Source organism: Varanus komodoensis, unplaced genomic scaffold (genome assembly GCF_004798865.1).
Source record: "Varanus komodoensis strain SLA01 unplaced genomic scaffold, ASM479886v1 scaffold4, whole genome shotgun sequence".
In the NCBI taxonomy this organism is placed as follows: Eukaryota; Metazoa; Chordata; class Lepidosauria; order Squamata; family Varanidae; genus Varanus; species Varanus komodoensis.
Window position 1 is genome coordinate 30,403,167 of NW_025335941.1, and position 13,904 is coordinate 30,417,070.

Genomic DNA, 13,904 nt, shown 5'->3' on the forward strand with positions numbered 1-13,904 from the left:
GTATTGAAATTTATTTATTTATTTAAAACATTTCTATGTTGCCCCCATCGCAACAAAGCCTCAGGGCAGCTCACAAAGAAAGTACATAAATGAAGTACTCCTTTGAAAAACTGAATTCTAAATTCTTCAGGCCCAAAGAGGAAAGTTTTGTTAAGGTTGAGCACAGCACAGCAGATGGAAACGTTTCAGTGAAATGCCAACAAATGCCAACAAATTCTGTGACTGCAGAAAGAAGTAATTCAAGAGAGATGGGATTCAACTCCTTTTTTCTTCTTTTTATCAAAGCTTGGAATAAAAGTTATGGTGAAACTTTTCTGAGATTTGTCATTAATTTTATTTCACTAGACTTCAATAAAAGCTATTTTTCTGTACTGATATTTGCATTTAATAAAACATTTAATACATCTCAAAAGTAAAGCATTCCAAAATGTTAAATTTGTTGTAACAATTGACACTACACCAGGGTGGCAGCATAAAGCATCTGAAATGGACCAAAGGATAGTACAGGCTTGTCTTCTTTTCCTCACAGTCTGAACCATTAAGTCTCTCTCTTCTAGATTAAATCTCTTTCAACCAAGCACAGCAAAACCACAAGAGCTCAGGATCATGGAAACAAGAAAATATAGTTATAGAGTAAACAGAAACAATGGGATTACACAATCCTGGTTTTAAATTCTGTGAAGCATCATATTAAAGGATGTTAATCTTATTAAAATGCACTCACAATCTGACAGAGGCATTTGTGCTCGTTGACAAGCTTTTCAAGAGATAAACACTCAATTACATCTGCTTCTGCCAAAGCTCCTTCTTTGTCTTGCTTATTTGCTAACCTATGGAAAAGAACACCACCAGGTGAGAAAACACAACTTTGCTACTTACATTGGTAAAACTAAGTTCAATTCTGGTCAAGAACCAGAACTAGACAATATAATCTGAATCCACTAAGCAACAATTAAAAAAATAAGATAATGGCCTTGTTTACACAAAATGCTAAACCATAGTGCAGACTGTTGAAACTGACTTGAGATTGGGTCACTTTGTACAATCAAATTGTCTGCCATTGCTTATTTAAACCATTGTAGATTGTGGCACAGGTTGTTGGTCATTTTGAATATTCAAACTCCAGACAGCAGGGACTATAACAAGGGTTTTTTAAAAGGGTTTTGTATAATCCATTGCCACTTCTAGGGTTATGGCAAAGGCTGTTTAATCCTTGTGTTCAGATGACATGACAAGCTGTAGTCAGTGCTTGAATATGTTTTGTGGTACCCATGTAACCATGGCTGTTGTAATTGTGTGAATAAAGTCAATGCATGAATCCCTTCCTTGCAAACAAGGTATAATTCATTAACCAGCATACACCACAAATAGGACCTAAGATTTGGGAGTCTATCTTGTTTATCAATTCCTAAACCACAACTTGGAATGTCTGCGCTGTTGTCTGCTCTGAAACAGAAGCACCCTGCAAGAACAGTCTGAAAATGAAATCACTCTGAAGACTGGCAAAATATGTTGGGAGAGAAGCAGTTCCGAAATAAGGAGAGCAAGCTTCAGGTTATTTATTCATCTGCAAAACAAATTGTGGCCAAAGCAAAAACAACCATTAAGATAAATATGGCTTAACGTTCTTTGTGAACACATCCTTTATTACTAATGTCAAACAGTCTTTCATACTGTCTGTTTAGTAATAATTACTCCTCACAAGAATACACCAACCAACCAGGTTGGAAAACACAATTCAGAATCTTATATTAATTACTCTTAGTGAGCTAAGTGCAACTGAAGGAGTGATCCATCTCACCCCTGCTTTTCCTGACACCCCCCACAGCACCTCAAAAATGCTCTCCTTCTTTGGGGGAATGAACGTGTCCTTGGAACTGTGTATCTTCTAAGTGCTGAATATGGGTGTTTAGTGGTCTATCAAAAATTGAGTAATTTAAATCTGTCAACAACCAAATCAGAAAGTCTTCCATTATACAACACCTACTGCAGGGCATGACAGTTATATGCAGGTGGTAAACAGAATTATGTTGAAAGACAAATCAAAGTTTAGCTTGTGCTTAGGTGTTTCTGTACATTGTGCCTCTCAACACACCCACATCATAACAAAAAAGCTAAGACTGCATGGAAAAGTCACATCCCAAATATAAGAATGTTAAGTTGTAAATGTGTTTTTGCTTACAAAAAAATTGCCTGGGTGTCTGAAAGGAAAAAAAAGACTTGTGACCAATCTGAGGTTCCACTGGTTTCCTTATTCATACAAAGTGGCAGCAGAAGACACACGTTTGAAAAGCATAAATTTTGAAATATATAACAAAAATCTACAGAAGATCCTACAGACACAGCAGCTGACAAAACTGTTTTTTCTCTTTTTCTGTACTTTCCTAAGGGAAACATGGATTCCCATTTGCAAAAAAAATGGTTATTGATTAAAAGCATTAGCAAGACTAGAATAACATTTCTATTTCTTAGATGCACAACAGTTTAGGGGGCCTGGGGTGGGGGATTTTCAGTGAAAGCATCAAATAGTACCTGGCACAATCAACTGACAAGGACTTTTTTAGCCTAGGCCTAGATAAGGAGCACTGAGAACTAAGTAATAATATCAATGGCTTGGAACTATGAAAGGAATCATAGTTCCTCTCTGTGTGGAACTATAAAGGCTACCTTATGCATTGCTTTAAAGCATTGCTCAAGAAAAGTGAAACTAAATTCAAACATGTTCAAGCAGAAGGACGACTTCTTATGCAAGTTCTTGCATAAGCAAAGCTATCTATTCCACAATTCCTGTGGAAGCTTTGTGCAAGAGATAGCAGAATAGTGGAAATGACTATGTGTTTTCTGTTCAGTTACATGGATACAGCCCAATATATTTTAACACAAAATGTTTTTGATTTTGACTTATAAACTTAATAGTACTTCATAAAACTGAACATGCTTATTATTATTAGTTACTATCTCTATTCTGCATTCCCCTTAAGAGTTGTAGAATTTATTTTCTTCCCCCAGTTTATCACCATAACAACCCTGTGGAGTATGGTGGGCTGAGAATGCTCAACTAGCACAAGGTTACCCAATGAATTAAATTACAGAGAGAGAATCTGAGACAAAAATGGCAGGGGAATTTGATCACCGATCTTTTCAGTCCATGTCCAACTGTCTCACTGGTTCTTACAGTTAATTCCGTAATTTCCTTTTTAATAGATTTCTAAAGAAACAGAATATTTCAAGAAAACAGTGCTCTAAACTAATGGAACATATACAAACCCACCTACTTATAGTCAACTTCATCTACCTTTTCCTTCTGCCAGAATTGTGTTCTATGTGCACTGCAACCATAGCCAACAACTCCACTGATTTCATTACATCTATGACACTACTTTCCTCCAAGGAGCTCAAGCTGCCATGGTTTTCCTCTTCCCCAACCCACATTTAATTTCAGAAAAAAATGTTTCAGACCAGTGAAGAAACACATTACAAATTAAAAAGTTAAAAAAAAAATAAAAGTAAAAAAGAAAGAGAATTCCAACTTGAGTATTCAGTGAAAAGGACCCAAACTGCTATGCATGATCTTGTACGTCTATGTTGTAGAATTCCAGTATCTCCCATACAGCCAACTCCAAGGTCACCCCTCCTTTCCCTGGAATAGCATCTCGTGGGAGGTGAAATGGGGTTGCACTGGAAACAAAAATTGTCCACAGCTCACAAGTGCATTATCTGTGTGTCTATGATCCCATTAGGACTGCAGTTAATAATCTGAAAATATTTCTTTCCCTTCCTAATTTCTGCAACTCCTTATGATGTGCATTCTCCAAAAAAGGTCTCTACTTTGCTTGCCAAGTGTCTGATGTTCAGGAAATTCATTTTTAGAAGAGGAATTACACTTGGCAAACAGACATTTTTCCAGTAAACCAGATAGTACAATAAGAAAGCAACTAAGCAAAGGTACTTCCTGGCTAATTATAATAGAATGACCCGCCTTGGAAGCAAGGCTGGGTCTCCAACTGGCAGAACCGGATTTCTCAAGTGTAAAGTAACCAATTTGCTCTTCTATGCTCTACATCGTAACACACAAGTCTCACAGCTTTCCAAGATGCACTTTCCAAGTGATTATTAAGGTCCAGGAAGATTAAGAATGCAGAAACTGTTTTAATGGGAATCACACTCCAACTCTATTATTTATGCTCATTGTAAATTACGTTTAAGCATCAGATCCAAGAGCAGAAGTACAAGAGTCACTTTGAACAACAGGACTTAAAAAAGGTAAGCAAACTTTTTAGTTTACATCAAATAATGAAAAAATAACACTGTTCAACTTAAATGCCTTCAATTATCAAGCTGTCTTTAAAACAGTGGTGTTTGCCCTCTGTAGCACTAAAATGTATTACCAATAGATCTCTTTGTAGAAGTTTATTACATATGTGAGTACTAATTTGGTAGCCACATTTTATGAACCCAGTTTCTTTTGGGAAAGTGCTGGAAGTAGCTTTAAGAGAAGAGCTTTCCTTTAATTTTTCAAGTCAATAAGGTTTTGCAGAAACTTCTCATTTTAAAGCTGAGGAAGTCTTATAGCAAAATGTAGTCATATGAAGTGAAGAATACCACATTAAAAGCTGTGTGAAAAAGGAAGCATTGCTTTATTTCCTTGGGAACCTATAAATAATGTCTGGATTCAAAATTTATTAAGGTTTATTATATATACTTGAAAGTGGTCTGGAACCAAGGAAGCAGGAAAAAACAGGAACAAATGGGGTGTAAATTAGTTCAGGGAACTGTATTATACCTGGCGTATGTCTGTAGTTTTATTTTAGGAATCATGGGAAAGGGAGTGTATGTGTACACTGGAAAGAAATGACATCATCTCATATTTATGAAAAAAATGTTAGTACTCTATGTGGAAACATTTTCAAAGGTCACACTCATTGGTAACAGAAGGATCCAAATGATTTTTAAATCCATTAACTTCAGAATTTCCCTAATCTTCAAAAACCTGTGTTATTTGAACAACATCACCAATTCAAAACAATAGCCATTACTTTTTAAGTCACATTATTACAGCTGTAGGTTTCTCATAATGCTATGCTGCATTGCTACCTTCATTTACACATTACACCCCCACATCTGTATTTAAATTGATTGTAAAATAGTCTGGTGCTTAAAATTCATACGGAACAATGAAGAGAAAGTAATCAGTTTATTTGTAAGTACAATCTGAAGCTTGTTATTATAGCTTTCAAATGTGCACACTGATAAAGTTCTTTTTACATTAATTTGCTTGTCACCAAAACCCACCACACAATTCCTGTCTATTACAGATGACTGTATAATGTTTAGAACACATATTCAGTTCTCATGCAGTGCACCAGTGTCTGTTGGCTTTCATGTTTAACCTGTGAGGACTCACTTCATACTCTACAACAGAAACGTCCTGCTTGTTGTATAATTTCAAAAACCCCTTGTAAGTGATCTTACACCCTGGGTAAGAGTGCTTTTTCCCTCCCAAGTAGTCTGTTACGTGGGGAGTAATAGGGAAAAGTAGGGTAGGGAAAAATGGAAAAAAGCAACAGGTAAAGCTAAAATAGATGAAGCTTTGTCCACTCACTGCATTTGGAAACTACCAAACCACCAGTATGGGCCCCTGATAGATAGCTGTTTGGAAGAATAATACAGCAGTCATGGGAAAAAAACCCAAACCCACCACTGTTCTAGAATGCTGTGCACTCCCCACCCTGTTCTAAAACACTGGTCTCCAGCCATTAGGTCAGGAAGCTCTGGTAGAACAAAGCCTCAATTAAGCAGCAATACCTCTGTGCAAATTTATGAGAAAGGCTAACTAAGAAGCAGCCCCCAAAGAGTATTTTGGACCTAAAGGTGCTGAAAGTAAAAGGTTTTAAGTCCTAAAAGTCTAATGAGTACTAGTTTATTCACAATATGTACAATTTTCTAATATGCACTATCCAATCGGTGAAGGTGTTCAACAACAGGCTGGACATGCACATGGTAGACATGTCATGAGTACAGCCGGGGATCAGACTAGATGGCCTGGGAGGTCCCTTCTGACTCGCTCTGTTTCTGTTTCCCCAGTGCTTATGCACTGCAGTGAATATTAACAGAAGAAGGCAGGCTGCCATTCGAACATGATTTTTTCAATGCCAGCCTAAAATATTTTGCTGATTAAGGCAAAGTACAAGATGGCACTCCTCCACATTCCATGTTCAAAAGCTGACAAGACTGACACTGGAATCTTTCTTGAAGACTGCTGACAGAAGAGCTGCCACCACAACATTTAAAGGTAGCAAACTACCTTAGAGGGAACAGGGAAGGTTGGTTGGTGCACACTCTTCCCTCCAACACCTTGCTGTTGCCTCCACATATCTGCTGCCAGAGGCATCTGCTTCAATCTGCCGAATAGTAGGACTGACCCTGAATTATTTGCCATTACTGTTCTTCTCACTGAAGAATCTCTAATGGACTTCAAAATACTCTTAGGTTTTCCCAGAATGTAGCTGGAAAACAATTAAATTAATAGTGCAATATTAACAATGTAAATAACCAATGGAGAGTTAAATTAGATATTAACAAATGCTGAAGCTCTCTTAAGCTTTGGTAAATACTCAAATTACAAACATCCCTAAGTTCAAACATTCCAAAGTTTGAATGCTAAAATCTAGATAAGATAATTCCAAATGTCTAACAATCCTTCTAAATTTGAGCTGCAGGTACAGTAAAAAAAAAAAGCCTCAGTGCTTCTTCGATTCAATTTCAGTGCCTTCTCAATTGTTCTCAGTGCCTTTTCAGTGAGTGCCTTTTTATTGTCTTCGTGCTTTTTCGATCTGTTCTCAGTGCCTTTTAGATTGTTCTCAGTGCTTTTTGAGTGAATGCCTCTTGAATAATTTTCAGTGCTTTTTCCATCATTCTCAGAGCCGAAATGGGTATTGTTTAGGGTCTGGGAACTGATTAATTCAGTTTCCATTATTTCTAATGGGGAACATGGCTTCAGACTTCAAATGATTCAGAGTTCAAATGGCCTGAAACAAATTAAGTTTGAAGTACGAGGCACCACTGTACTACAGTTCTCAATATTTCAATGATTTGCTCAATTGCTAGTATCTGTCAAGAGCAAAGAGACAAGCCTGTTCTCTGAAACTTGCAGTGCAAAATCAGTTTTACTAAGTCAAAACAACTGTAGAAAACAAGCCAAAACTGGCACAACCCATATGAAACTGTTCCTAAACTTAACATTATCCTACATAAATTATAAGATGCAAATCCCAGCCACCAACATTAGTTCACTTTATATGTCTTTCCAAGCATTGTATTTACAGTGTGATTTTGTTTAAGTTTATTGCTACAGAGTGACAACTGCAGTTTCATCGTGAGCAATCTTACATTGAGAACTCCTCCTCACTTCTGACTCACATTATCTTTCTATGAGACTATTATGTCAATGACCTCCACCCTGTATCATCTGGATCATGAGATTGGAATAAATAAAATATGATCTATGTTATTTCCAGATGATAAAGTTGCTGTAAGAACTAGTGCTAAACCTAATCCAGCACCCTTAGTACTATGCTTAACAAAGGAGGGATATTCTGTATCTCAGCATCCCCCAATTTAGTGAGCTCCTGATGCAGTGAACTACAACTCTGATCATTTTCGGCCAACATGATCCAACATATCTTGAGGACACCAGGTTGGGGAAGTCTCCTACATCTATTTAGTACTTAAAGGCTGCAGTGAATCTTCACAAAGTTTCAATATAGTAGTAAAATAGATAGGTAATAAAATGGTAAGTTACCAGTTAGCACAAAAAATAAAAATAAAATTCATAATTCATTTAAAATGTGGGAAATTAAAATTGTTTTGCTCTTGCACATAAAACAGTAATCCAGGTCAGGCATAATGCTGGTCAATTCCTGGGTCATTTAGCCCAGGAATTCTGGGAATAGGGAAGAATGCAAGTGTTGTGATTTTTGCTTTTAATCAACAACCCTATGATATCTAAACCTTCCTGTCCATGGGACAAAACAACCCAGAGTTACTCTAACAATTGCCCATGGCTTGCTGTCAGGTTAACTCTGTATAGTCTAATTCATAAAAAACACAGCCTCTCTGGTTCAGACATCACAACACTGCCAAGGAATGAGGGCATTCCTGAGCTATTGATTAAAAGCAGAAGCAAGAACATACTTCACTTGCATGTTCTTGCTGCTGATTAATAGCAGAAGTGACAAGAACACTTGGCTCATCCCTCACCCAACATTACATGCTAGGTCCCATTCTAAAAACACTGAAAAAATCCCTGTCCTCACTTGATACCCACCGCCCCACTGAAAAGTCATCAGGGGATACTCAGACAAGCTAGTGTGCAGGTGACTTAAATACTCAAGTAGGCTTGAGTATTCTCTCACAGATTAATTTGATGGGTAATTTTCTTTTAAGACAACATAGGGGAAGCCCCACTGATTACAGTCCCCAACTGAGACAGCTGCAAACTGCTGCAGCATGGCAGTATACCATATGCATGTTACAACGTATCAATGCTATCACATATATAAGCACCTTATCATGTATGTCTACTCAAGTAGGTGGAGAATCTCTGTGTCAGTGCTGCAAATGCCTTTTGGCTGCTAGTGTTTTTTTCCCATGTGATCCTGTTAGAAAAAGTGGCTTCAGAGATTTGAGCCTACATTGTGAAGGGTCTCCAAACAAAATGTGTATGAGAACACCACACATTGCATACTCTATTCATAAAACATCTCTTGAATTGTGCACCTAATAGCCTACAAATTGCATCACATGCAATCCTTTCCCAGTGTCTACAAAGCATATGGATACAGGATATAGTTTTAATATTGAAGCACCGCAGAATGGATAATAGCACATAAAATGCAAAAAAGCAACATATGATTCACATTGCAGGAAATCATACACAGTGAATGAACCACAGCATGCAAATAATACATAGCCTGTCAGGATCTGGGTTCCTTTTTGCTATAGTGCCTGTATCTTGCCTCATTGTCTCACTTCAGCAACATGGGTATTCTTCCTGGTTGTGGTGTGGTTCAGGTTCAGGTTCTGCACCTTGCCTGACCCTTACTGTATTTGGTTCCTGTTGTATCCTGCCTTGCCGTTTTGCCTCAACAATGCAGGTTTGTCTGCTAGTTGTGTTTTTTTCTTCTTACCTGATCCTTGCCATGTCTCTTGCCATGCTGTGTATCCTGCCAAGTTATCCTGTCTCAAGGTATCTGCACCTCTGTCTTTCTGGTTCCTTACCCTGGCTGAGACTTGGACTTACCAGTGAACCCTGCTATCAGACTTTGGATGCTGTCTTGTCTCAAGTTCTCTTGCCTGGTCCCAGTGCCTTTACCTTGACTTCTGCTGCCCATGTCCTGGCCCTGGACCCTGACACCAAGTGGAAGGGTTTATATTTCTCTCAGATCAAAGGTCACAAGCCACTTTAACCCCATCACATTCAAAACCAAAAATGTAGAGAAAACCTAAGAAACTTTATAAACTTGCATGCACCAAGTTGTATGCTACTTCTTCCTCTCCTTTATACCCTTGCACAAATTTTCTCTTCCCTTACTTCCCTTTCAAATGTATTTATGCATGCACAAATGTAAATGCTAGCTGTAGTTTCAATGTTAGAAGGCAACCAAGATTAATGTTTAGTTCAGTATGGTTTATTTAATTTTCATTAAAATAGTATCAAAACAGTGTAGAAAACTAGTAAAGCACAGTTAAAATCATACGAATTTACACTGATAAAATAATAATGGGAGAAATACAAATAAGCTACATCTCACAATATGCAGCAGAACAGAAGCTATCAAAAATGTGGATGAACAAATAGGTCTTTAATTGGTGAGAAAGTTTGTAAGACTCTATACAGACCACATGTGAGAGGGGAGAGAATCCAACAAATGGGTACCTATATTGAACACATGCTCTTTTGGGTTGCCATATAGTGAATTCAAGGCAAAACCAATAGGACATGATACTAGATCAAAAGGAAGAAGATATTCCATCCAGATTCCTTATCCTAAGCTGTGTAGGACTTTATAGGTCAGTACAATCACCTTGAACTTGGTTCAGTAATTTGCTGGCAGCCAATGCAAATTTTTACTATTCGTTTCCAGTAGGTTGTCCCATCTGGCACTATCCACTACATTTTATACTAACTGAAACTTTTAGCCTCAAAAGCAGCCCCACACAAAGAACATTGCACTAGACCAACTTTGTTAACTTCAAAAAAAATAGGAAGGGAGGCAAGAGGATGAGAATAAGGGGGACAGACATTGCAAATCAAAACCATCCTCCCATGTATGATTAGGAAAGTAAAAATGCCACATAAGAACTGCACCAAGATATCCCGTATACGTTGATCACTTCAGCTTTCCAAAAGAAAGCAAAATGCAAAAATGAATACCATACCAATATTGGCTTTCAAACAATGCGTACTACACTCCCATGCATGTTACCAAGCAATTTCTAAAGCTAGTCGCTGACCAAGTATTTAAAAGAGATGTCTAAACATGTGTGCCTGTGCCACCATATGTACCGTATTTGCATATCTTCAGCTGCTGCATTTTTCTGACTTTGAAAAATCCATCTAATTTTTCTGTGATGCCTCTAGTAAGTCAGTTGGTAAAAAAACAGCTAACAAAATATGTAATCCTTAGGTTTACACCACTGGCTGAGTTTAATACAAGAGCAACAGAAGATGAAAGACCGCCTTCAAGAGCTTAAATTACGAGCAAAGGAGCTGCAAGTACTTGAAGAAAACAGCCATGTTCCTACTATTGTGGCAGAAGAACATGGAGAACTGGAACAAGCAGCTGTTATTTTTGAAAAGGAACCCATAACAGAAAGGTATCTGAATGAAATCCAGCGGGTTCACAATGATATTAACAATCTAGCAGCGGATGTTCAGAAATTTAGTCAGCAGCAAAAGAGCCTTGTGGCTTCTATGAGAAGATTCAGTATGCTTAAAAAGGAATGCAGTGCCACAAGAGAAATAAAAAATCAAGCAGAACATATTAGCAAGTGCTTGGATGACTTGTCAAAAACAGTCAAGAAGGCAGAAAAAGAACATGGCTCATCATCTGCCATCGGAAGGGTTCTCACTTCTCAGAGGGCAGTCCTATTTCGTCGCTTCCAAAACATCATGTTTCTGTACAATGATGCAATAACAGCTAAACAAGAAAAATGCAAAAGTTTCATTGTTCGTCAGCTTGAAGTGGCTGGAAAAGAGGTATCTGAGGAAGAAGTGAACAATATGGTTCAACAAGGGAAATGGGAAATCTTCAATGAAAATCTGCTCACTGAGGTCAAGATCACTAAAGCTCAGTTATCAGAGATTGAACAAAGACACAAAGAACTGGTCAATCTCGAGAACCAGATGAAAGACTTAAAAGGCCTCTTCATGCAAATCTCTCTGTTGGTTGAAGAGCAAGGTGAAATGATCAACAACATTGAAATGGAAGTTGTTAATACTCAGGACTATGTTCAGACATGCAGGGAAAAGTTCAGACTGGCAGCCAGGTATCGAAAGAAAAATCCTTGCAGAGCAATATGCTGTTGGTGCTTTCCCTGCTGCAAATAAAAGGATTTCTGGATAATTAAATCTACTTTGCAATAGCCCTGGTTGAGCATGTAATGAACAGGGACAGCCGTGATGCAAGAGGGAATAACTGCACTAATAGCTGTAGGTGGAGATACAGTTCTTCCTCTTTTATTTTTAAATGCCCTGTATGCTTCAGAGTTGGCAGCAGAAATGCACACAACTGAAGACATGAAACTAAATGAGTGAGAAAGAGGTCATTGGCAAAGGTACAAGTAGTATCATCACTGCTTACCATATGGCAACTTTTTAAGAGGTAACTGAGGGTAGCTTTACCATACTAATGAAGAGTAAGAATGCTATCTTTCTAAAGTATTATTTCATTAAAAAGGCATAAGACAATACTGGATGTGACATGAAGGAATTTTGATACCAGTGATATTCTTCGAAAACACGCAGCAAACAAGTGCTTGAAACATAAGCATTCACTGTGATATTTTATTCACTTCCTCGGGAAAGATTTTATGTTCCTAACAATTTTATTTAGCATCTTGATGAAGGAAAACTGTAAACCTACTGAAATGGAAACTAGCACAATATTATCTGGAAGGTGTTCAACAAATTAGCAAAACCTGTCAAAAAAAAAGGTTGACTGGCTTTTCATAGGCAGTGGAGAAACATTTGAAACTATTTTTGATGGTGGGATTTGTTAAGATCATTTCAGATTGTTCACTAATAAGAACCATTCAACAATTAGACAGGAAGAGAGCAAACAGAGCAAAGCATAATTAAGTAATTGCCTGTGGAACGCCAGTACAGGATACTTTACTCACTTTTACCTCCAAATATGTCAGAACACAGTATTCCTGGAAGACGCACATCAAATATTCAGAACATAAAAGCAGAGTGGATAAAAATCAATGATTTAAAAAAAATTAAATGGATTTTTAAAATTGAAATCAGATTTTGGTTTAATTTTTTTAAATAAAATGCTTTTTGAGGAAAAAATATCCAGTTTTCTGTTTCAGATACATTATAGTTTAAAGGTTATGCATCTTTAAATAAGGAATGGTATTTAATTATGAAGAATGAGGCTGTATATTCATGTAATGTTTAAATGTTTTGGCAAATGAAATCCATTAATCCATTCACAATGTCATGCTCTTCCAAAGGTTTCTGTAAGATTATTGGGCAATTTTTCTATCAAGAAGGTATTATCAGCTTAGCTTTAACAGTTCTCAAAATTATAAATGTGTGTCACATGCCTTTTCTTGAAAGCCAAAATGTTATAAAATGTACATACAGAGCTGAGAAGGCCTTAATCCCATTGTTCCTTTGCAAATCTATGTATACAGAATCAACTCCTTACCTCTGAAATGCTAAGTTTCAAAAAATTTGATGAATAAAGAAGACTGTTCGGCAGCAGTATAGTTCTGCAAAAGAAGTGAGGAGGGACCAGCAAGCAGTAAATATGAGAATGAATCCTGTTAAGCAGAATATTCCACAATTCTTTGAATCTTTTTGTGTATATCCTGAGGTTTATCTTTCCCTGGAGGAGAAATCCTATAATGGCAGCAGGCCACAAAAGAGATCCAGTTTAGGAATATCTTAATGAAGTTCCTCTACCTATGGGTAGGGCAGGCATGTGTGCAAATTATATAGAAAATCATGATTTAAGTCCAGACTTTACTGACTGGTGATTTAAATTGATTTAATTTAAATCAAATCCACCCTGCATAAAAGCAGAACTTCTAGAAAGTAAGATTATTAGTCTCTCTTTCATTGAGGCCACCTAAACTTTCTACTCAAAATGTCAAGAGGCAGTGCTGGTTTGCATGTGATTTCCCGCCAGTGCTTCTTGTTGTACATTTTGAAAATTTGAGCCACAGTGAAAGTATCCCACAACTTGTTGTTAGGCACACATCCATCAAGCGTGGATTGTTGAAGTGGTTGAGTCATCCTCAACCCTAGAAAAGGCCACTGGTTAGGGATGAGTTTTTAACCACCCCAACAATCCACATTCACCAAGTTCACATGTAACAGTAAGCTCCAGTGCACCCCCTTCTTCTGCTGTATCTTGAATTTTTGAAATGCAAAATGGCAATCTCCAGGAGGCTTATGAACTAGGTCAACTGTCATCATTATTCAGGGGAAAAAAACAGCTTTTGCCTGTACGACAACTTTTATGCTGTTAGCAAACTTAGCGATCCATAGTGCTCAAATTACCACATTTCACAAATGCAAATTTAATTTCTTTAAAAAGCTAATTTATTTTAACTGTGAAGACAAGACTGAAAACACTATTACCATATATACTGTTTGTTATGTAAAGTGC

At 37.3% G+C, this 13,904-nt stretch overlaps 2 protein-coding genes across 3 annotated transcripts in view; one reads left to right on the forward strand and one right to left on the reverse strand.

The window, feature by feature from the left end:
- ARL13B (ADP ribosylation factor like GTPase 13B) overlaps window positions 1-13,904 on the reverse strand; it is a 52,883-nt gene that overhangs the window by 15,244 nt on the left and 23,735 nt on the right. For both annotated transcript variants that reach the window (XM_044441644.1, XM_044441645.1), the window contains exon 5: window positions 725-830. In XM_044441644.1, coding sequence (XP_044297579.1) covers window positions 725-830 — 106 coding nt within the window. The remainder of the gene's footprint in view (window positions 1-724; window positions 831-13,904) is intronic.
- STX19 (syntaxin 19) lies at window positions 4,022-12,577 on the forward strand. The gene is made up of 2 exons (XM_044441646.1): window positions 4,022-4,263; window positions 10,689-12,577. Exon 2 carries the CDS (start codon window positions 10,730-10,732, stop codon window positions 11,609-11,611), a length of 882 nt encoding a protein of 293 aa, XP_044297581.1. The 5' UTR covers window positions 4,022-4,263; window positions 10,689-10,729; the 3' UTR covers window positions 11,612-12,577.